The sequence below is a fragment of the Convolutriloba macropyga genome, chromosome 15, assembly GCF_964194025.1.
Source record: "Convolutriloba macropyga chromosome 15, txConMacr16.3, whole genome shotgun sequence".
NCBI classification, from domain to species: domain Eukaryota; kingdom Metazoa; phylum Xenacoelomorpha; order Acoela; family Convolutidae; genus Convolutriloba; species Convolutriloba macropyga.
Genome location: NC_134482.1, coordinates 14,892,576 through 14,918,974, shown reverse-complemented (window position 1 = coordinate 14,918,974; position 26,399 = coordinate 14,892,576). Strand labels below are relative to the sequence as shown.

The 26,399-nt window shown below is 42.5% G+C and overlaps 1 protein-coding gene across 1 annotated transcript in view; it reads right to left on the bottom strand.

Annotated features, from left to right (window-relative positions):
- LOC142354101 (uncharacterized) overlaps positions 1–25,895 on the bottom strand; it is a 55,424-nt gene extending 29,529 nt beyond the window's left edge. Inside the window, exons 1-4 of the mRNA XM_075406372.1 lie at positions 25,372–25,895; positions 25,026–25,300; positions 22,285–22,896; positions 17,530–17,534 (exon numbers count right to left, since the gene is read on the bottom strand). Coding sequence (XP_075262487.1) covers positions 17,530–17,534; positions 22,285–22,896; positions 25,026–25,300; positions 25,372–25,895 — 1,416 coding nt within the window. The remainder of the gene's footprint in view (positions 1–17,529; positions 17,535–22,284; positions 22,897–25,025; positions 25,301–25,371) is intronic.
- Between the last annotated feature and the right edge of the window lie 504 nt (positions 25,896–26,399).

Below are 26,399 nucleotides of genomic sequence, written 5' to 3'. Positions count from 1 at the left end.
ACTCATTCTGTTTTATATTATGTTTTCTCTCTTTTGGTTGTTCTTGGAAACTCACAAATTTTCTACGTTTAACGGCGTTCTACGTTCACAAATTTTCTACGTTTAACGTTTAACGGGCGCTAATTGCTTCTTTCGGGCAAACCAGACAAAATTAAGAATTAATTGAACGCTCGTTAAACTAACTATCAAATATCAATTTTTCAAACAGGCAGTTTATGATATGGGCAGGTTTTTTTTCAACCTCCGATTCAGTGACAAAAAAATTTTACAGAGCTTGGTGGCTTTTCTTTCATCTATAGTTTCATTGCTTTTTAACATATCTTTGTGTAGTAATAGTACCGCATCAGTTTTCAACCTTTATTTTTTTCAACTCATTTCGAGTTAGTTTTGCATCACTTTGGACATTTTTAGCCAAGTTTCTTTCAAAAATCATGTGACATTTTTTGTGTAAAAGAACAGCCGCTGAAAAATAATATCAATAATATCAATATCATTTATCTATCAAATTTAACTAAATATAAACAATTTACCGTAAAGTATTCCATTTTTGATTGCCATAAAACTTTTCAACATATAAAAACTTTTCAACATATACCATTACAATAAACACTGCATCAATTCAGAATAACGAATAAAAGTTTTTTTTTAAATTACACCATATTAAATGTTTGGTCAGGCCGATTTAAAGACCAAAATAAAAAAGGAAAGCATACATAGTTCAGTAAGAACGGAATGCTTACTCGCGCATTCAATTTGATACAGTATATTGGCAGATATCAACAAAACAATTATCTGTAACCTCAATTTCGATCTCTGAGCGTATAGAAATTTCTAGCAAATTCTTACAAAACAAATCGAATCTGCGCCCCCGACGTGGTTCCGGATGCAATCCAAGTCTATTGCGTACTGATAGGACACCGAAGACCTCTACTGCGAAGTCGGAAAAAGTTTAGGACTAATTTTTTGAGTAAAAAAATTTAAACATCAAAAAATATTAAACGCCACTGTTCCTCTTTTTTTTAAATCATTTTGATCTATCTATAAATCCAATGTTTTGTGACTCTGAGCCTTATATATCTTTTTTATTGATTTACTTCAAAAAATCAAGATTTAAAAAATTCTTGGCAACCATATCCAAGACCATAAAGTTTCATGGTACCTGTAAGAACCATGAAGGTGCATGGTCTTGCATATGGTTGCCAAGAAACCATAAACAACAAATTTTCTGCAATACGTCTCCAAACACTTTTTTGGAGGACAGATCTTATCCGATATCTACTAAAAAATCGCATTTGAACGATTTAAATTTTACCATATATGGTCATCCATGGCACCATGAACGTTTATGGTCATATATATGGTTGCCAAGAAACCATGAACTTGAACTTTTTTCAAAGTTTCAACAGAGACTTTCCACCACTAAAATATGTCACAGGCACTTATTTCACGCTTCTTCAGCCTACGTTTGAAATTTCGTATGGGCAGGTATATGGTTGCCAAGTTTTCTTGGTCACCATATATGGCTTGGATATGGTTGCCAAGATTTATCTATGGTGGTCAACCCGGGTAAGCATATTCATAACCCACCGAAATGAAACTTTAACTATCTTGACAAGACATTGATAAGCTCTTAGTGAGCAAACATGGAGAGATTTATGAACAAACCTATAAGTTCATTGCAAGTTAACTTTTATTTTTATGTTCTTCAAATTGAGTGGGGGCAAAGAAACAACCAGTAATTATTAGAAGCGTCATCAAGAACGTGTGTTGAATTTATTTTCGAATTTCTGACTCCTTTCTGTTATCCCCCACCCCAAGTCAATTTGAACCCTACCAAATTTTCAGTTGCATATTATATTTGGGGGGGGGGAGGGCAGGTTGAGGTGGTCTGGACCTCAACCTGTCTGGACCAGAAGCCATTTTGGTCTGGACCTCAACCAGGGGGGGGGGTAGTTAGACACGGAAAAGAGCCAATTTTTTAAAGTTTTTCAATTAGTGTTTTCTACATGTAAAGAACATAGCAGAGCAGCAATATTGAGTTTACAATCGAGACATTTGAAGCCAGTATTTTGGGAACCCCTGAATAACCCCTGAGGAAGCTCTCTGGGAAATATCTGCTGATTGTTCCATCAGCTCTCAGATCGAACACATGTTTTCCTCCATCCCCGGGTTGAATTTTTCCGCCCAAAATGATGTATGAGTGGGGCTGCAATAAGAGGATTTTTTAGGAAAATGCAGCTCGAAACTCTTACGTCTTTTTGGGCTGCATTGGGCTTCCAAGGAGGATAAAATGGTTTAAGAGTGAGGGGGTAAAAGACAAATTAAACCCCCACTCGTACATCTTTTTTGGTCTGCCACGGGGGGTAAAACGATCTAAGAGTTGGGGGTAATTTGTCTTTTACCCACTCACTCTTACACTATTTTACCCCCCTTGGCAGACCAAAAAAGACTTAAGAGTGGGGGGTTAATTTGTCTTTTACCCCCTCACTCTTACACCATTTTACCCCCCTTGGCAGACCAAAAAAGATGTAAGAGTGGGGGTTAATTTGTCTTTTACCCCCTCACTCTTACACCATTTTACCACCCTTGGAAGCTCAATGCAGCCCAAAAAGACGTAAGAGTTTTGAGCTGCATTGTCCTTTAAAATCCTCCCATTGCAGCCCCACTCTCACGTCAGTTTACCCCCCTTGGCGGCCCAACTCTTACATCATTTTACCCCCCCCCCCCCTCCCCTGGCAGCCCATCATTTTAGCCCCTCAATCTTACATTGTTTTAGCCCCCAAACCTGAAGACTGCCAGTCTTGAACCCACAACCTCTGTACCCTCAACTGCGTCGCCTTATCCTCCAGACCCTCGATGCTTGTCCAACTCTTGACGGTCTATATATATATATATAAATAATAATTGTTAGAATTGCCCCATCACCACAAATTACCCCCTCACTCTTACATCGTTTTACCCCCCTTGGCAGCCCAACTTTTACATTATTTTACCCCCTCTGAACAAATTACCCCCTCAATCTTACACCATTTTACCCCCCTTGGCAGCTCAACTCTTACATCATTTTACCCCCTCTGAACAAATTACACCCTCACTCTTAAACCATTTTACCCCCTTGGCAGCCAAACTCTTGTATCAATTTACCCCCTCTGAACAAATTACCCCCTCACTCTTACACCATTTTACCCCACTTGGCAGCCCAACTCTTACATCATTTTACCCCCTCTGAACAAATTACCCCCTCACTCTTACATCATTTTACCCCCTTGGCAGCCCAACTCTTACCTCATTTTACCCCCTCTGGACAAATTACCCACTCACTCTTACACAATTTTACCCCCCTTGGCAGCCCAATTCATACATCATTTTACACCCTCTGAACAAATTACCCCCTCACTCTTACACCATTTTACCCCCCTTGGCAGCCCAAGTCTTACCTCATTTTACCCCCTCTGGACAAATTACCCCTTCACTCTTACACAATTTTACCCCCCTTGGCAGCCCAACTCTTACATCATTTAACCCCCTCTGAAAAAATTACCCCCTCACTCTTACACCATTTTACCCCCCTTGGCAGCCCAACTCTTACATCGTTTTATCCCCTCTGAACAAATTACCCCCTCACTCTTACACCATTTTAACCCCCTTGGCAGCCCAACTCTTACATCATTTTACCCCCTCTGAACAAATTACCCCCTTACTCTTACACCATTTCACCCCCCTTGGAAGCCCAACTCTTACCTCATTTTACCCCCTTTGGACAAATTACATCCTCACTCTTACACAATTTTACCCCCTTGGCAGCCCAACTCTTACATCATTTTACCCCTTCTGAACAAATGACCCCCTCACTCTTACACAATTTTACCCCTCTTGGCAGCCCAACTCTTTCCTCATTTTACCCCCTCTGGACAAAATACCCCCCCCCCCACTCTTACACCATTTTACCCCCCTTGGCAGCTCAACTCTTACCTCATTTTACCCCCTCTGAACAAATTACCCCCTCACTCTTACACCATTTTACCTACCCTGGCAGTCCAACTCTTACATCACTTTACCCCCTCTGAACAAATTACCCCTCACTCTTACACCATTTTACCCACCCTGGCAGTCCAACTCTTACATCATTTTACCCCCTCTGAACAAATTACCCCTTCACTCTTACACCATTTTACCCCCCTTGGCAGCCCAACTCTTACATCATTTTACCCCCTCTGATCAAATTACCCCCTCACTCTTACACCATTTTACCCACCCTGGCAGTCCAACTCTTACATCATTTTACCCCCTCTGAACAAATTAACCCCTCACTCTTACACCATTTTACCCCTCTTGGCAGCCCAACTCTTTCCTCATTTTACCCCCTCTGGACAAATTACCCCCCCACTCTTACACCATTTTACCCCCCTTGGCAGCTCCACTCTTACCTCATTTTACCCCCTCTGGAGAAATTACCCCCTCACTCTTACACAATTTTACCCCCTTTGGCAAGCCAATTCTTACATCATTTTACCCCGTCTGAACAAATTACCCCCTCACTCTTACACCATTTTACCCCCCTTGACAGCCCAACTAATACCTCATTTTATCCCTCAGGACAAAATAACCCCTCACTCTTACACCATTTTACCCCTCTGGCAGCCCAACTCTTATATCATTTTACCCCCTCTGAACAAATTACCCCCTCTTTCTTACATCATTTTACCCCCCTTGGCAGCCCAACTTTTACTTCATTTTACCCCCTCTGGACAAATTACCCCCTCACTCTTACACAATTTCACCCCCCCCCCCCTTGACAGCCCAATTCTTACATCATTTAACCCCCTCTGAAAAAATTACCCCCTCACTCTTACATCATTTTACCCCTCTTGGCAGCCCAACTCTTACATCATTTTACCCCCTCTGTACAAATTACCCTCTCACTATTGCACCATTTTAACCCCCTTGGCAGCCCAATTCTTACATCATTTTACCCCCTCTGAACAAATTACCCCTTCACTCTTACACCATTTTACCCCCCTTGGCAGCCCAACTCTTACATCATTTTACCCCCTCTGATCAAATTACCCCCTCACTCTTACACCATTTTACCCACCCTGGCAGTCCAACTCTTACATCATTTTACCCCCTCTGAACAAATTAACCCCTCACTCTTACACCATTTTACCCCTCTTGGCAGCCCAACTCTTTCCTCATTTTACCCCCTCTGGACAAATTCCCCCCCCACACTTACACCATTTTACCCCCCTTGGCAGCTCCACTCTTACCTCATTTTACCCCCTCTGGAGAAATTACCCCCTCACTCTTACACAATTTTACCCCCTTTGGCAAGCCAATTCTTACATCATTTTACCCGTCTGAACAAATTACCCCCTCTTTCTTACATCATTTTACCCCCCTTGGCAGCCCAACTTTTACTTCATTTTACCCCCTCTGGACAAATTACCCCCTCACTCTTACACAATTTCACCCCCCCCCCCCCCTTGACAGCCCAATTCTTACATCATTTAACCCCCTCTGAAAAAATTACCCCCTCACTCTTACATCATTTTACCCCTCTTGGCAGCCCAACTCTTACATCATTTTACCCCCTCTGTACAAATTACCCTCTCACTATTGCACCATTTTAACCCCCTTGGCAGCCCAATTCTTACATAATTTTACCCCCTCTGATCAAATTACCCCCTTAATCTTACACCATTTCAACCCCTTGGAAGCCCAACTCTTACATCATTTTACCCCCTCCGAACAAATTACCCCGTCACTCTTACACCATTTTACCCCTCTTGGCAGCCCATCTCTTTCCTCATTTTACCCCCTCTGGACAAATTACCCCCTCACTCTTACACCATTTTACCCCCCTTGGCAGCTCAACGCTTATATCATTTTACCCCCTCTGAACAAATTACCCCCTTACTCTTACACAATTTTACCCCAATTGGCAAGCCAATTCTTACATCATTTTAACACCTCTGAACAAACTACCCCCTCACTTTTACACCATTTTACCGCCCTTGGCAGCCCAACTATTACCTCATTTTATCCCTCAGGACAAATTACCCCCTCACTCTTACACCATTTTACCCCCCTGGCAGCCCAACTCTTATATCATTTCACCCCCTCTGAACCAATTACCCCCTCTTTCTTACATCATTTTACCCCCCTTGGCAGCCCAACTCTTACCTCATTTTACCCCCTCTGGACAAATTACATCCTCACTCTTACACAATTTTACCCCCTTGGCAGCCCAACTCTTACATCATTTTACCCCTTCTGAACAAATGACCCCCTCACTCTTACACCATTTTACCCCCCTTGGCAGCCCAACTCTTACATCATTTTACCCCCGCTGAACAAATTACCCCCTCACTCTTACACCATTTTAACCACCTTGGCAGCCCAACTCTTGCCTCATTTTACCCTCTGGACAAATTAACCCCTCACTCTTACACCATTTTACCCCCATTTTACCTCATTCTTACCTCATTTTACACCCTCTGGACAAATTACCCCTCACACTTACACCATTTTAACCCCCTTGGCAGTCCAATTCTTACATAATTTTACCCCCTCTGATCAAATTACCCCCTTAATCTTACACCATTTCAACCCCTTGGAAGCCCAACTCTTACATCATTTTACCCCCTCCGAACAAATTACCCTCTCACTATTGCACCATTTTAACCCCCTTGGCAGCCCAATTCTTACATAATTTTACCCCCTCTGATCAAATTACCCCCTTAATATTACACCATTTCAACCCCTTGGAAGCCCAACTCTTACATCATTTTACCCCCTCCGAACAAATTACCCCGTCACTCTTACACCATTTTACCCCTCTTGGCAGCCCATCTCTTTCCTCATTTTACCCGCTCTGGACAAATTACCCCCTCACTCTTACACATTTTTACCCCCCTTGGCAGCCCAATTCTTACATCATTTAACCCCCTCTGAAAAGATTACCCCCTCACTCTTACATCATTTTACCCCTCTTGGCAGCCAAACTCTTACATCATTTTACCCCCTCTGAACAAATTACCCTCTCACTATTGCACCATTTTAACCCCCTTGGCAGCCCAATTCTTACATAATTTTACCCCCTCTGATCAAATTACCCCCTTAATATTACACCATTTCAACCCCTTGGAAGCCCAACTCTTACATCATTTTACCCCCTCCGAACAAATTACCCCGTCACTCTTACACCATTTTACCCCTCTTGGCAGCCCATCTCTTTCCTCATTTTACCCGCTCTGGACAAATTACCCCCTCACTCTTACACCATTTTACCCCCCTTGGCAGCTCAACGCTTATATCATTTTACCCCCTCTGGACAAATTACCCCCTCACTCTTACACAATTTTACCCCAATTGGCAAGCCAATTCTTACATCATTTCAACACCTCTGAACAAACTACCCCCTCACTTTTACACCATTTTACCGCCCTTGACAGCCCAACTATTACCTCATTTTATCCCTCAGGACAAATTACCCCCTCTTTCTTACATCATTTTACCCCCCTTGGCAGCCCAACTCTTACCTCATTTTACCCCCTCTGGACAAATTACATCCCCACTCTTACACAATTTTACCCCCTTGGCAGCCCAACTCTTACATCATTTTACCCCTTCTGAACAAATTACCCCCTCACTCTTACACCATTTTAACCCCTTGGCAGCCCAACTCTTACACCATTTTACCCCCGCAGAAAAAATTACCCCCTCACTCTTACACCATTTTAACCACCTTGGCAGCCCAACTCTTGCCTCATTTTACCCCTCTGGACAAATTAACCCCTCACTCTTACACCATTTTACCCCCATTTTACCTCATTCTTACCTCATTTTACACCCTCTGGACAAATTACCCCTCACTCTTACACCATTTCAACCCCCTTGGCAGCCCAATTCTTACATAATTTTACCCCCTCTGATCAAATTACCCCCTTAATCTTACACCATTTCAAACCCTTGGAAGCCCAACTCTTACATCATTTTACCCCCTCTGAACAAATTACCCCGTCACTCTTACACCATTTTACCCCTCTTGGCAGCCCATCTCTTTCCTCATTTTACCCCCTCTGGACAAATTACCCCCTCACTTTTACACCATTTTACCGCCTTTGGCAGCCCAACTATTACCTCATTTTATCCCTCAGGACAAATTACGCCCTCACTCTTACACCATTTTACCCCCCTGGCAGCCCAACTCATATCATTTTACCCCCTCTGAACAAATTACCCCCTCTTTCTTACATCATTTTACCCCCCTTGGCAGCCCAACTCATACCTCATTTTACCCCCTCTGGACAAATTACATCCTCACTCTTACACAATTTTACCCACTTGGCAGCCCAACTCTTACATCATTTTACCCCTCTGGACAAATTAACCCCTCACTCTTACACCATTTTACCCCCCTTGGCAGCCCAACTATTACCTCATTTTAGCCCTCTGAACAAATTACCCCCTCACTCTTACACCCTTTTACCCCCCTTGGCAGCCCATCTCTTTCCTAATTTTACCCCCTCTGGACAAATTACCCCCTCACTCTTACACCATTTTACCCCCCTTGGCAGCTCAACGCTTACATCATTTTACCCCCTCTGGACAAATTACTCCCTCACTCTTACACAATTTTACCCCACTTGGCAAGCCAATTCTTAGATCATTTTAACCCCTCTGAACAAACTACCCCCTCACTCTTACACCATTTTACCCCCCTTGGCAGCCCAACTCTTATATCATTTTACCCCCTCCGAACAAATTACCCCCTCTTTCTTACATCATTTTACCCCCCTTGGCAGCCCATTTCTTACCTCATTTTACCCCCTCTGGACAAATTACATCCTCACTCTTACACAATTTTACCCCCTTGGCAGCCCAACTCTTACATCATTTTACCCCTTCTGAACAAATTACCCCCTCACTCTTACACCATTTTACCCCCCTTGGCAGCCCAACTCTTACATCATTTTACCCCCTCCGAACAAATTACCCCGTCACTCTTACACCATTTTACCCCCCTGGCAGCCCAACTCTTATATCATTTTACCCCCTCCGAACAAATTACCCCTCTTTCTTACATCATTTTACCCCCCTTGGCAGCCCATTTCTTACCTCATTTTACCCCCTCTGGACAAATTACATCCTCAGTCTTACACAATTTTACCCCCTTGGCAGCCCAACTCTTACATCATTTTACCCCTTCTGAACAAATTACCCCCTTAATCTTACACCATTTCAAACCCTTGGAAGACCAACTCTTACATCATTTTACCCCCTCCGAACAAATTACCCCGTCACTCTTACACCATTTTACCCCTCTTGGCAGCCCATCTCTTTCCTCATTTTACCCCCTCTGGACAAATTACCCCCTCACTTTTACACCATTTTACCGCCTTTGGCAGCCCAACTATTACCTCATTTTATCCCTCAGGACAAATTACCCCCTCACTCTTACACCATTTTACCCCCCTTGGCAGCCCAACTCTTACATCATTTTACTCCCTCTGTACAAATTACCCCCTCACTCTTACCCCATTTTAACCACCTTGGCAGCCCAACTCTTGCCTCATTTTACCCCTCTGGACAAATTACCCCCTCACTTTTACACCATTTTACCGCCTTTGGCAGCCCAACTATTACCTCATTTTATCCCTCAGGACAAATTACGCCCTCACTCTTACACCATTTTACCCCCCTGGCAGCCCAACTCATATCATTTTACCCCCTCTGAACAAATTACCCCCTCTTTCTTACATCATTTTACCCCCCTTGGCAGCCCAACTCATACCTCATTTTACCCCCTCTGGACAAATTACATCCTCACTCTTACACAATTTTACCCACTTGGAAGCCCAACTCTTACATCATTTTACCCCTCTGGACAAATTAACCCCTCACTCTTACACCATTTTACCCCCCTTGGCAGCCCAACTATTACCTCATTTTAGCCCTCTGAACAAATTACCCCCTCACTCTTACACCCTTTTACCCCCCTTGGCAGCCCATCTCTTTCCTAATTTTACCCCCTCTGGACAAATTACCCCCTCACTCTTACACCATTTTACCCCCCTTGGCTGCTCAACGCTTACATCATTTTACCCCCTCTGGACAAATTACTCCCTCACTCTTACACAATTTTACCCCACTTGGCAAGCCAATTCTTAGATCATTTTAACCCCTCTGAACAAACTACCCCCTCACTCTTACACCATTTTACCCCCCTTGGCAGCCCAACTCTTATATCATTTTACCCCCTCCGAACAAATTACCCCCTCTTTCTTACATCATTTTACCCCCCTTGGCAGCCCATTTCTTACCTCATTTTACCCCCTCTGGACAAATTACATCCTCACTCTTACACAATTTTACCCCCTTGGCAGCCCAACTCTTACATCATTTTACCCCTTCTGAACAAATTACCCCCTCACTCTTACACCATTTTACCCCCCTTGGCAGCCCAACTCTTACATCATTTTACCCCCTCCGAACAAATTACCCCGTCACTCTTACACCATTTTACCCCCCTTGGCAGCCCAACTCTTACATCATTTTACTCCCTCTGTACAAATTACCCCCTCACTCTTACCCCATTTTAACCACCTTGGCAGCCCAACTCTTGCCTCATTTTACCCCTCTGGACAAATTACCCCCTCACTTTTACACCATTTTACCGCCTTTGGCAGCCCAACTATTACCTCATTTTAGCCCTCTGAACAAATTACCCCCTCACTCTTACACCCTTTTACCCCCCTGGCAGCCCAACTCATATCATTTTACCCCCTCTGAACAAATTACCCCCTCTTTCTTACATCATTTTACCCCCCTTGGCAGCCCAACTCATACCTCATTTTACCCCCTCTGGACAAATTACATCCTCACTCTTACACAATTTTACCCACTTGGCAGCCCAACTCTTACATCATTTTACCCCTCTGGACAAATTAACCCCTCACTCTTACACCATTTTACCCCCCTTGGCAGCCCAACTATTACCTCATTTTAGCCCTCTGAACAAATTACCCCCTCACTCTTACACCCTTTTACCCCCCTTGGCAGCCCATCTCTTTCCTAATTTTACCCCCTCTGGACAAATTACCCCCTCACTCTTACACCATTTTACCCCCCTTGGCAGCTCAACGCTTACATCATTTTACCCCCTCTGGACAAATTACTCCCTCACTCTTACACAATTTTACCCCACTTGGCAAGCCAATTCTTAGATCATTTTAACCCCTCTGAACAAACTACCCCCTCACTCTTACACCATTTTACCCCCCTTGGCAGCCCAACTCTTATATCATTTTACCCCCTCCGAACAAATTACCCCCTCTTTCTTACAACATTTTACCCCCCTTGGCAGCCCATTTCTTACCTCATTTTACCCCCTCTGGACAAATTACATCCTCACTCTTACACAATTTTACCCCCTTGGCAACCCAACTCTTACATCATTTTACCCCTTCTGAACAAATTACCCCCTCACTCTTACACCATTTTACCCCCCTTGGCAGCCCAACTCTTACATCATTTTACCCCCTCCGAACAAATTACCCCGTCACTCTTACACCATTTTACCCCCCTTGGCAGCCCAACTCTTACATCATTTTACTCCCTCTGTACAAATTACCCCCTCACTCTTACCCCATTTTAACCACCTTGGCAGCCCAACTCTTGCCTCATTTTACCCCTCTGGACAAATTACCCCCTCACTTTTACACCATTTTACCGCCTTTGGCAGCCCAACTATTACCTCATTTTAGCCCTCTGAACAAATTACCCCCTCACTCTTACACCCTTTTACCCCCCTGGCAGCCCAACTCATATCATTTTACCCCCTCTGAACAAATTACCCCCTCTTTCTTACATCATTTTACCCCCCTTGGCAGCCCAACTCTTACCTCATTTTACCCCCTCTGGACAAATTACATCCTCACTCTTACACAATCTTACCCACTTGGAAGCCCAACTCTTACATCATTTTACCCCTTCTGAACAAATTACCCCCTCACTCTTACACCATTTTACCCCCCTTGGCAGCCCAACTCTTACATCATTTTACTCCCTCTGTACAAATTACCCCCTCACTCTTACCCCATTTTAACCACCTTGGCAGCCCAACTCTTGCCTCATTTTACCCCTCTGGACAAATTAACCCCTCACTCTTACACCATTTTACCCCCCTTGACAGCCCAACTATTACCTCATTTTAGCCCTCTGAACAAATTACCCCCTCACTCTTACACCCTTTTACCCCCCTTGGCAGCCCATCTCTTTCCTCATTTTACCCCCTCTGGACAAATTACCCCCTCACTCTTACACCATTTTACCCCCCTTGGCAGCTCAACGCTTACATCATTTTACCCCCTCTGGACAAATTACTCCCTCACTCTTACACAATTTTACCCCACTTGGCAAGCCAATTCTTAGATCATTTTAAACCCTCTGAACAAACTACCCCCTCACTTTTACACCATTTTACCCCCCTGGCAGCCCAACTCTTATATCATTTTACCCCCTCCGAACAAATTACCCCCTCTTTCTTACATCATTTTACCCCCCTTGGCAGCCCATTTCTTACCTCATTTTACCCCCTCTGGACAAATTACATCCTCACTCTTACACAATTTTACCCCCTTGGCAGCCCAACTCTTACATCATTTTACCCCTTCTGAACAAATTACCCCCTCACTCTTACACCATTTTACCCCCCTTGGCAGCCCAACTCTTACATCATTTTACCCCCGCTGAACAAATTACCCCCTCACTCTTACACCATTTTAACCACCTTGGCAGCCCAACTCTTGCCTCATTTTACCCCTCTGGACAAGTTAACCCCTCACTCTTACACCAATTTACCCCCCTTGGCAGCCCAATTCTTGCCTCATTTTACACCCTATGGACAAATTACCCCTCACTCTCACACCATTTTAACCCCCTTGGCAGCTCAATTCTTACATCATTTTACCCCCTCTGAACAAATTACCCCCTTACTCTTACACCATTTTATCCCCCTTGGAAGCCCAACTCTTACATCATTTTACCCCCTCTGAGCAAATTACCCCCCACTCTTACACCATTTTACCCCTCTTGGCAGCCCAACTCTTACCTCAATTTACGCCCTCTGGACAAATTACCCCCTCACTCTTAAACCATTTTACCCCCCTTGGCAGCCCAACTCTTACCTCATTTTACCCCCTCTGGACAAATTACGCCCTCACTCTTACACAATTTTACCCCCCTTGGCAGCCCAACTAATACCTCATTTTACCCCTCTGGACAAATTACTCCCTCACTCCTACACCAATTTACCCCCTTTGGCAGCCCAACTCTTACCTCATTTTACCACCTCTGAACAAATTAACCCCTCACTCTTACACCATTTTACCCCCCTCGGCAGCCCAACTCTTACATGATTTTACCCCCTCTGAACAAATTACCCCCTCACTCTTACATCATTTTACCCCCATTGGCAGCCCAATTCTTACCTCATTTTACATCCTCTGGACAAATTATCCCCTCACTCTTACACAATTTTACCCCCCTTCGCAGCCCAACTCTTACATCATTTTACCCCCACTGAACAAATTTCCCCTCGCTCTTACACCATTTTACCCCCCTTGGCAGCCCAACTCTTACCTCATTTTACCCCCCTCTGGACAAATTACCCCCTCACTCTTACACAATTTTACCCCCCCCCCCCTTGGCAAGCCAATTCTTACATCATTTTACCCCCTCTGAACAAATTACCCCCTCACTCTTACACCATTTTACCCCCCTTGGCAGCCCAACTATTACCTCATTTTATCCCTCTGGACAAATTACCCCCTCACTCTTACACCAATTTACCCCCTTTGGCAGCCCAACTCTTACCTCATTTTACTCCCTCTGAACAAATTACCCCCTCACTCTTACACCATTTTACCCCCCTCGGCAGCCCAACTCTTACCTCATTTTACCCCCTCTGGAGAAATTACCCCCTCACTCTTACACAGTTTCACCCCCCCCCCCTTGACAGCCCAATTCTTACTCATTTTACCCCCTCTGAACAAATTACCCATCACTCTTACACCATTTTATCCCCCTTGGCAGCCCAACTATTACCTCATTTTAGCCCTCTGGACAAATTACCCCCTCACTCTTACACCATTTTTCCCCCCTTGGCAGCCCAACTCTTACCTCATTTTACCCCCTCTGAACAAATTACCCCCTCACTCTTACACCACTTTACCCCCCTCGGCAGCCCAATTCTTACATCGTTTTACCCCCTCTGAACAAATTACCCCCTCACTCTTACTCCATTTTACCCCCCCCCCCTTGGCAGCCCAACTCTTACCTCATTTTACCACCTCTGGACAAATTACCCCCTCACTCTTACACATTTCTACCCTCCTTGGCAGCCCAATTCTTACATTACTTTACACCCTCTGAACAAATTACCCCCTCACTCTTACACCATTTTACCTCCCTTGGCAGCCCAACTCTTACATCATTTTACCCCCTCTGAACAAATTACCCCCTCACTCTTACACCATTTTACCCCCCTTGGCAGCCCAACTCTTACCTTATTTTACCCCCTCTGGACAAATTACCCCCTCACTCTTACACATTCTTACCCCACTTGGCAGGCCAATTCTTACTTCATTTTACACCCTCTGAACAAATTACCCCCTCACTCTTACACCATTTTACCCCCCTTGGCAGTCCAACTCCTATATCATTTCCCCCCCCCCCCTGAACAAATTACCCCCTCACTCTTACACCATTTTACCCCCCTCGGCAGCCCAACTCTTACATAATTTTACCCCGTCTGAACAAACTACCCCCTAACTCTTACACCATTTTACCCCCCTTGGCAGACCAACTCTTACCTCATTTTACCCCCTCTGGTCAAATTACCCCCTCACTCTTCCTCACTCTTACACCACTTTACCCCCCTCGGCAGCCCAATTCTTACATCGTTTTGCCCCCTCTGAACAAATTACCCCCTCACTCTTACTCCATTTTACCCCCCCTTGGCAGCCCAACTCTTACCTCATTTTACCACCTCTGGACAAATTACCCCCTCACTCTTACACATTTCTACCCTCCTTGGCAGCCCAATTCATACATTATTTTACACCCTCTGAACAAATTACCCCCTCACTCTTACACCATTTTACCTCCCTTGGCAGCCCAACTCTTACATCATTTTACCCCCTCTGAACAAATTACCCCCTCACTCTTACACCATTTTACCCCCCTTGGCAGCCCAACTCTTACCTCATTTTACCCCCTCTGGACAAATTACCCCCTCACTCTTACACATTCTTACCCCACTTGGCAGGCCAATTCTTACTTCATTTTACACCCTCTGAACAAATTACCCCCTCACTCTTACACCATTTTAACCCCTTGGCAGTCCAACTCCTATATCATTTCCCCCCCCCCCCCCGAACAAATTACCCCCTCACTCTTACACCATTTTACCCCCCTCGGCAGCCCAACTCTTACATAATTTTACCCCGTCTGAACAAACTACCCCCTAACTCTTACACCATTTTACCCCCCTTGGCAGACCAACTCTTACCTCATTTTACCCCCTCTGGTCAAATTACCCCCTCACTCTTACACAATTTTACCCCCCTTGGCAGCCCAATTCTTACATCATTTTACCCCCTCTGAACAAATTACCCCCTCACTCTTACACCATTTAACCCCCCTTGACAGCCCAACTATTACCTCATTTTAGGCCTCTGAACAAATTACCCCCTCACTCTTACACCCTTTTACCACCCTTGGCAGCCCAACTCTTACCTCATTTTACCCCCTCTGAACAAATTACCCCCTCACTCTTACACCACTTTAACCCCCTCGGCAGCCCAACTCTTACATCATTTTACCCCCTCTGAACAAACTACTCCCTAACTCTTATTCCATTTCCCCCCCCCCCCTTGGCAGCCCAACTCTTACCTCATTTTACCCCCACTGGACAAATTACCCTCTCACTCTTACACATTTTTACCCCCTTGGCAGCCCAATTCTTACATCATTTTACACCCTCTTAACAAATTACCCCCTCACTCTTACACCACTTTACCCCCCTTGGCAGCCCAACTCTTACCTCATTTTACCCCCTCTGGACAAATTACCCCCTCACTCTTACACCAATTTACCCCCCCTTGCAGCCCACTCTTACATGGCAATTTCAGTCATGGGGGGTAATTCCTTAAAAATCCTCCCATTGCAGCCCATTGCAGCCCACTCTTACATGGCAATTTCAGTCAGGGGGTAGTTCCTTAAAAGTTCTCCAAATGCAGCCCATTGCAGCCCACTCTTACATGGCAATTTCAGTCATGGGGGTAATTCCTTAAAAGTCCTCCCATTGCAGCCCATTGTAGCCCACTCTTACATGACAATTTCAGTCATGGGGGGTAATTCCTGAAAACTCCTCCCATTGCAGCCCATTTCAGCTCACTCTTACATGGCAACTTCAGTCATGGGGGGTAATTCCTTAAAAATCCTCCCATTGCAGCCCACTCTTACATGACAATTTCAGTCATGGGGGGTAATTCCTTAAAAGTCCTCCCATTGCATCCCATTGCAGCCCACTCTTACATGACAATTTCAGTCATGGGGGTAATTCCTGAAAACTCCTCCCATTGCAGCCCATTGCAGCCCACTCTTACATGGCAATTTCCGTTAGGGTGGTAATTCCTGAAAACTCCTCCCATTGCAGCCCATTGCAGCCCACTCTTACATGGCAATTTCCGTTAGGGTGGTAATTCCTTAAAAGTCCTCCCATTGCAGCCCACTCTTACATGGCCACTTCAGTCATGGGGGGTAATTCCTTAAAAATTCTCCCATTGCAGCCCATTGCAGCCCACTCTTACATGACAATTTCAGTCATGGGGGGTATTTCCTTAAAAGTCCTCCCATTGCATCCCATTGCAGCCCACTCTTACATGACAATTTCAGTCATGGGGGGTAATTCCTGAAAACTCCTCCCATTGCAGCCCATTGCAGCCCACTCTTACATGGCAATTTCCGTCAGGGGGGTAATTCCTGAAAAGTCCTCCCATTGCAGCCCACTCTTGCATGGCAATTTCAGTCAGGGGTGTTAATTCCTTAAAAGTCCTCCCATTGCAGCCCATTGCAGCCCACTCTTACATAGCAATTTCAGTCAGAGGGGGTAATTCCTTAAAAGTCCTCCCATTGCAGTCCAACTCTTACATCATTTTACCCCTCCGAACAAATTACCCTCACACTCTTACATCAATTTACCCCCCATAGAAAAATTACTCCCCGTTCTTACATCAAAATGGGACGATTTTAGGGAGGACATTCGACCCGGGTCCGACATAATGGCCGTCAACAAAGTTGCATCTGGCGTAAAAGCCGTGAAGTTCAAACCTGAAATAAAGGCAAAAGTTATCGATTTTCAGTAAACATAAAATGTTCAGTAATAAAATAGGGCATATGGGGGGAGGGGGTTATAGCCGTGAAGTTCAAACCTGGAATAAAAGTAAACATCATGTTGCTTACATCACCTGAAATAAAGGCAAAAGTTATCGATTTTCAGTAAACATAAAATGTTCAGTAATAAAATAGGGCATATGGGGGGAGGGGTTAAAACCGTGAAGTTCAAACCTGGAATAAAAGTAAAAATCATGTTGTTTCGTCCCATATAAAAATATTTAATATTTTCAGTGAAAAAAGTTAGAGGAGAGTTTGCGTTGAGGGAGAGGCATGCAAAATCACAATATAATTTTTTAAGTTTCCTTGCGAGCAATTAGATATCAGCTTCACAATTCGAAAACCGGAAAAAATTCTTTTGCTTTGGTTTTGTTCTTAAGAAATTAATGTAAGATTGTCGAGTTTTTGTGATGGTTTCAAAGAAAAATCAAGAAACTTAGAAGTTTTATTTATAAAGGTTTCAAAGAATGAAAGAAGAACTTACCTGACGAACTTAGCTGCTATGTCGATAAGTAATGGCCAAAAAACAAAACTCAAATCTGATTTTGTTTTGGCGCTATCATCATTTTATTGACCTATGAATCAGATGTCAAAAGTAAACTCTCCCACCCATAGAAACCTGGTTCTAACATCAGCCGACCTCCACTAATGAATTGGATTGTATCATGATTCTCATGAACTGTTAGTGAAAATAGAAAATCACCTCCGGGATTCGGAACTAAGATCTATTCACACGTCAATCAAGAAAATATAGCTGATCGAAATTTTCTCTGTATATTTTCGAACAGATAACTACTATAAATACGCTAAATTTTGTATACTTTTAGTTCCTATTTTATTTAAAATAATTCCTTGAACCATGTTTTCGAACAATATAATTGTGTCCAGACCACCTGCAGACAGGCAACTTTTGGAACTACAGAATGCAGAAGCAGCTACTACGTGGATTGTCTTGTGTGGCGAAATTTCGCACAGAGAAGAAAGAGGACGAGATCAACACCAATAGTACTAAACCTGCACCTACAGGTAACCAATTTCGTTCTTAGTATGTGCAGGCAAGATGCAATTATTAGACTTAGAAGCCTAAGGAGTCCTAAGAATTTGATAAACTCAGTAAAAAGACATCGGATTGGCAATTCAAAATTATATTTCCCCTAAAAAGAGAGCTAAATTTCTGTCGGTAATACAAAGTGAAGGGGGATCAGACGACAATTTACTAGATTGTTTCAAAGAAGCACGCTATTGTGACTTCGAAAAACTCAAAAGAGCGGCCAATCCCGAAGAGGAGTTGGTGAAAATAAAGCTTATGAGGTTTGAGGGGCCCTGAAGCAAAACTTAGACTAATAGACGATATTAAAGCAGAACCAATGTTGGTTAATGAAATGACCGAGAACTTAGAGTTCCTAAGTAAAGAAATGGCTTACGCAACTTTTTCATCAGTTAATAAGCCTTTTACTGCGAAAGAAGAAGTTGGTTACAACTTCAAAAACATCTTTCGAAAACCAAATTAAAATTTGAGGCTAATAAAAGCAACAATATGTACACTAGATATGGAGTTAAGCCACATTCTAGTACGTCATGTCCAGCGCTAAGTAACGAACGCTACACCAGGGAAAAGGTGGGACACTTCTCAAAAATGCGTAGAAGCAAACCCCAATCAAATTCAGGTAAACAGAAAAACTTTTGAAAGAAAAAAATATTTCCTCAGAGCACGCATCTCCAGCATCGGATATGAGAAATTTTTATACTAAAGAAAACATCTTTAGCATGTCTGCGACAGCGGAATATATGTCAAAAAATAACTGCATATAAAAATTTCAAGTAGACAACACAAGTGCAGATATCAGTGATATCAAAAACATGGACTGAGATTGGTAAACCTCAGTTAGATGGTAAGATAAAACATCTCGAAGCTTATGATGATCATCAATTAATGCTTCTGTAATCACATACTGGTGACTTTGCGTAGAACGGAAAGAGGCACACACAAAATCAAATAACAGTTGTGCAGTCTGAATTTGGAATACTTGGTAGAGACCTTCTACCCAAGCACGGCAAGAACAATATTGCAACCAAACAGTTACTTGCTGTGAAGGGTTACAAAACTCATATGAAGCTGATACCAGGATCAGAACCGATGATCTGCAAAGCCAGAAAAAACCTCTACCTTTTCACGACAAAACAACAGAGAAGCTGGAACAGATGGTCAGACAGGGCATAAATGAACCGATACAGCCAGGAGGTGTCATTAATGCATCGCCAGTGGTGTGGCAGTGAAAGACGAGTGGCGAACTTCGACTTTGAGTGGACTTGAAAGTGCATATCAATGGCAAGGTCATGGATAAGGACTACCCAATACCAGACATGGAGACGATCTTCCACAACCTATATGGGGCCTCATACTTTGACACTCGCAGATGCCTGTTATCAAAATGAACTTGACTAAGAGGCAAAAGACATATGCAAAATCAGCACATCAGGGACTGTTCAAGATGTCCGACTACCTCGGAGATTGAACTCTTCTTCAATCGTCCAGAATTGCATCGAATCATCATTCCAGGGAATCAAAGGTGTTGTGATATTTCAAGACGATGTGTTGGTCTATGGAATTAACTAGGAGCAGTTCGACAAGAGATTTCTTGCAACCAAGAATTGACTACGTGAGAAAAATTTCACTTTTAATGAGAAAAAATCTATTTAAAAACTATTCAATAGCGCTAATTTTTTGGGATACTCCATTTTAAAGGAGGAATTAGCACCAGATCACAAACATGTTGAAAAAATGCAAAAGCACCAACTAACAACAAACAACTCGAGTCGTTAGTTGGGCTAACAAACTTTTGAGGAAAAATGATTCCTCATTTTGCAACAAAAATGCTACCACTGATTTACATGAAAAATAGCAATTTCTCATGGGGTAAAAGGCATCAAAAAGCCTCTGAAGATATAAAAAATACAAATTTTTTGCTAACGCCCTGATACACCTATACAATTTGGAAAATTTTGAAGTCACAGTAACTACTGATGCCTCTGAAAAAGCAGTTGGCTGGGTTCTTTCGCAAAAATGTTATCCATTAATATATGCCACAAGTAAATTTGCCTCAGAGGAGCAAAACTACTCAATGATAGAGCGTGAAGCACTGGCAATTGTCTGTGGCCACAAGACAAACAATTTCTTGGAAGACGATTTACCTTAGAGACAGACCGCAAGCGGCTCAAATATCTCTTTTCACCAGACGAAAAGATCCCGAAAACAGCATCAGCTAGAATCACAAGATGGGCGATAGCTCTAATGGGTTTCGAATTTGACTTGAAGTAAAAGATGCTTTTAGCAGAAAGGGTTTTGGGCGGAGACGAATCTGACAACGACCGAGTGTGCTTTCGCAATCAATAACATCTAATTCACTTAGACTGAATTGGTGATACAAAGAGAAATCAAAACTGAACTTGGAACAATCAGACTCTTCCAGGACATAATGAAGCGGATCAAAAGCGGCAATTGGAAACAATGTTCAGAAGCGGAAAAAGAATTCAGACATCAGAAAGATGCACAAAATATACACAATGGAAATATCTTCAGAGGTGTTGTTCCTTTCATTCTACCCAAATTTTGACACATGGTTTTGGCAGAAGCGCATGTGACACATTTCTGGGAAGAATGGAACTAAGGCATCAGTCAGAATGATAGCATGAAGGCCTGGCATTGCCCAAGATTCAACATATTGAATTCTTTGACCTGTGTTATCGACCACGACAGTTTTAACTTCTCCAAATTAAAGAAAATTTCAATCAGTAACTCCATTCCAGAAGAAATCTGGATATAAATGTTTGAAGTTTCCGTACAAAGCAATAATTGAGCCCGGCGTGAAATGTTCCAAATTGATCACGTCTACACTATTTTTAGCAAATATTTGCATTTTAAACACGGGCGTCTCATGATCAAGTTAAACAATTTCACGTTGAGCTCAACATACTGTCTTGTTTAGAAAACTTAACCCGGGTCGAGGTTGGGCGGTGCATTTTTGTAAGAAATGGGATAAAAAAAATTTTCACCGCGTATTTCGTACATCTTTTCTCGGTGAATTATTTATTTTCACCGCATTCTCAGTATTCCCACAAAAAAGAAGCTTCCTTACATGGGTTTGAACCTCTTACCTCCTTCATGCCCTCAACTTCTTATTCCACTGCGCCAACTGTCTATCCAACTGTTTTTTAAAACTTCTATCCAAATTTTTTCTTTCATAATTCTAGAAATTAAAGCATCTAAATATCAAAAAAATTATGTGGAATTGTATAAAATTCGAAACAAATGGAAAGCAGAACAATGCAGAAAAGGCTTCTCAGAAACAAAAGCCCTTAACCAACAAAATTACGATTCGAGCTTATACTTTTGTCAACGAGTGTATATTTTGGTCTGTGATAACTTTTATGCCATCCAAATAAAGTTGAGAATGGACAGACGACAGTGAGCAGAATAGAATCAAGAGTAGGCCCTTTTTCCAATTGTGTTACGCAGATGTTTCTCATAAGTGTAATCAGAAAAGTAAAATGCTTGTATCGTACAATCTGATCAATGAAACATTATCCGAAGAAATATGTGGAGGAACAAAGCCAAGTGGGAAGCAAGAAACATTTTCCTCAAAGAAAATAAATTTGCAAACTTCCTCTTGGAAAAAAGGAAGGTTTCACTCATTAAAAAAATCAAAATTTGTTGAGTTGCAGTTTTCATTTTTTTTCCCACTGCAGTTGCTTGCACAAGCTTGATTAACTTTATACACAGAATTATGGAAATAAGCTTATCATTTTCAAAATGCAAAGACTCACCAGTTGAATTGTCAAAAGCTCCGATTATAATGTACTGGCCATCACTTGTCTGGATATTGTCCATCTGCACAAAAACGAAAGACAATAAGACACAGCGAGCGCTTCCAGTATTATCGTAGTTGTCATCGCATGCAAGGACAATTTGGAAAGTGTTGGTGGCACTTGGGACAGATCCTACTTTGTAAAAGGTTGCCACGAAACCCCAGAAAGCGTCAAAGACCCCATCACCAACAATTTCATTTAGCGTCGATGCATCCGAAGAATTGAATTGACGATAGAAAAATAAGTTGGACACGGTTCCAGTAGATTGTCGTATTCTGGACCTGCCGCCAGAACCTACTTCTGGAAGAGTTAAGCCAACTGAGATTTTGCTGCTTGAAATGGTTTGTTCGTCTTCTCTTGCATTGACTTGTATGTCTTCGATATTCCTTCCTCCAACTCCAAAGGTTACTTTTTCCGGGAGCGGTTCTGGATCTGTTTGGACACCATCACCCGCTGCACTTGCAGAATTATAGGTAACATCTATAGGAGCAGTGTTTCTACTTGTTTCTCCGGTATTCGTGTTTATCAGTTCAATACCGTTTCCGATTAAGCTTCCATCAACAGGATCCTCTGTTTCACCACTCCCGGGGCAAGGAAATTGGCCAAAATTATGTAAGATCAGCAGCAACTAGCGTTGACAAGTCGAAAAATTCACCGCAATTTTCTTACATAATTTTGCGTTGAATGCGTTGTTTTTGAAGGCAAAAATTGAACGCATTCAACGCAAATTTTTTTCAGAAAATTGCGGTGAGTTTTCCGACTTGTCAACGCTAGTTGCCGCTGATCTTACATAATTAGCGTTGATTTTTAGCGTAGATCTTACATATTCAGCGTTGATTATTAGCGTAGATCTTACATATTTAGCGTTGAAATTAGCGTAGATCTTACATATTTAGCGTTGAATTTAGCGTTGATTTTTCAAAAAATCAAAGCGTTCACCTGATCTATTAATCTCCAATTGCGTATGGGACTCGAACTACTGACCTACTGCTTGCTTGTCGCCTCTTCTATCATTGTGCCGCAATACCTGGGTTTCCTTAAGAGCCGCAATCCTTATAAAGCGTAGATCTTTTATATTTTGCGTTGAATTTAGCGTAGGTCTTACATAAATTCAAAGTATTCAACGCATTTACCATGTGAGGCGTACTGGGAAAAGTTTAAATTTTAACATTTAAGTCTTGAAAAAAAATTTGAATTCCTAAAATGGTCTGAAATGTTTTTTGCACCGTAGGAGAACACTCAAAGCTTATTTCTTACAGACCTCACTTTTCTCACCTGTGCAGTATAGGGGATCGAAACAGTAAAAAATTAATTTTTTGGAAAAAAACTTGAAAAATTTTTAATCGCAAAATGGTCTGAATTGGACTTTGCACTATAAAAGAGCACTAAAAATGTTTTTTTCTGACCTAATTGAAAAAAAAACTTGAAAAGTTTCGAAATCGTAAAATGATCTGGAATGGATTTTGCACTATAAAGGAGCACTAAAAAGTGATTTTTTGCTGGCTTCAATTTTCTCACCTTTGCAGTATAGGGGTCGAAACAGTGAAAAAAAATTGATTTTTTGAAAAAAAATTTTGGAAAAGTTTTGAAATCGTAAAATGGCCTGAAATGGATTTTGCACTATGAAAGAGCACCAAAAAGTAAGAATTTATGTAAGATCTAGGCTAAATTCAACGCTAAATATGTAAGATCTACGCTATATATCAACGCTGAATATGTAAGATCTACGCCAAAAATCAACGCAAATTTATGTAAGATTATCGCTGAATGCGTAGAATTTATGCAAGATCAACGCTAAAATTTAACGCAAAATATGTAAGACCTACGCCAAAATTCAACGCAAAATCATGTAAGATTAGCGTTGAATGCGTTAATTTTATGTAAGATCTACGCTAAATTCAACGCTAAATATGTAAGATCTACGCTAAATTTCAACGCTAAATTTGTAAGATCTACTCAAAATTCAACGCAAAATTATGTAAGATTAGAGTTGAATGCGTTGAAATTATGTAAAATCTACGCTAAATTCAACGCTAAATATGTAGGATCTACGCTAAAATTCAACGCTAAATATGTAAGATCTACGCAAGTGTTCAACGCAAATTCTGTAAGATTAGCGCTGAATGCGTTGAATTTATGTAAGATCAACGCTAAAATTCAACGCTAAATATATAAGATCAACGCAGAAAATCAACGCAAAATTATGTAAGATTAGCGTTGAATGCGTTGAATTTATGTAAGATCTACGTTAAAATTCAACGCTAAATATGTAAGATCTACGCCAAAATTCAACGCAAAATATGTAAGATCTACGCCAAAATTCAACGCAAAAATATGTAAGATTAGCGCTGAATGCGTTGAATTTATGTATGATCAACGCTAAATTTCAACACAAAGTATGTAAGATCAACGCCAAAATTCAACGCAAAATATGTAAGATCTACGCCAAAATTCAACGCAAAAATATGTAAGATTAGCGCTGAATGCGTTGAATTTATGTAAGATCAACGCTAAAATTCAACGCAAAATATGTAAGATCAACGCCAAAATTCAACGCAAAATTATGTAAGATTAGCGTTGAATGCGTTGAATTTATGTAAGATTACGCTCAAGCGTAGATCTTACATAAATTCAACGCTTTCAACGCCAATCTTACATAATTTTGCGTTTTTTAGCGTTGACATCTGGGCGCGGGCTGCCAGATAAGTATCCACTGCTGTCGTCCACAATTCCTCCGCTTCCACTTCCAGAAAATCCGCTTCCACAATCCGAGTAACCCAAGTATCCACGTCCTGAGCCAATTTCCAATCCACTGAAGCTATTTCCAAAAGTTGGATTACCATCGATTCCGTAGTAGCTATTTCCAAAAGATGGATTCCCGTCGCTCACGTAGTAGCTACTTCCAACGGGTGAATGTTGGCTGATTTCTTGGACGCTACTTCCATGAGTTGGGTACCACCCGCTTCCTTGGTAACTATTTCCATAGGTTGGGTACAACCCGCTTCCTTAGTATCTACTTCCATAGGCTGGGTACGACCCGCTTACTTGGTAGCTAATTCCATAGGTTGGGTGCCACCCGCTTCCTTGGTAACTATTTCCATAGGTTTGGTACGACCCGTTTCCTTGGTAGCTACTTCCATAGGTTGGGTACCACCAGCTTCCTTGGTAACTTTTTTCATAAGTTGGGTACGACCCGCTTCCTTGGTAGCTACTTCCATAGGTTGGGCACGACCCGCTTCCTTGGTAACTATTTCCAAGGGTTGGGTACGACCCGCTTCCTTGGTAACTATTTCCATAAGTTGGGTACGACCCGCTTCCTTGGTAGCTACTTCCATAGGTTGGGTACGACCCGCTTCCTTGGTAGCTACTTCCATAGGTTGGGTGCCACCCGCTTCCTTGGTAACTATTTCCACAGGTTGGGTACGACCCGCTTCCTTGGTAGCTACTTCCATAGGTTGGGTATGACCCGCTTCCTTGGTAACTATTTCCATAGGTTGGGTACGACCCGCTTCCTTGGTAGCTACTTCCATAGGTTTGGTGCCACCCGCTTCCTTGGTAACTATTTCCATAAGTTGGGTAGGACCCGCTTCCTTGGTAGCTACTTACATAGGTTGGGTACGACCCGTTTCCTTGGTAGCTACTTCCATAGGTTGGGTACACCCCGCTTCCTTGGTAACTATTTCCATAGGTTGGGTACAACTCAATTCCTTGGTATTTACTTCCATAGGTTGGGTACGACCCGTTTCCTTGGTAGCTATCTCTTTACGTTGGATGCCACCATTCTCCTTGGTATCTATATCCTTAGGTTGGGTGCCACCCGCTTCCTTGGTATCAATATCCTTAGGTTGGGTACGACCCGCTTTCTTGGTAGCTATTTCCATAAGTTGGATAAGACCCGCTTCCTTGTTAGCTAATTCCATAGGTTGGGTGCTACCAGCTTCCTTGGTAACTATTTCCATAGGTTGGGTACTGCCCGCTTCCTTGGTAGCTAATTCCATAGGTTGGGTGCCACCCGCTTCCTTGGTAACTATTTCCATAAGTTGGTTACGACCCGCTTCCTTGGTAGCTACTCC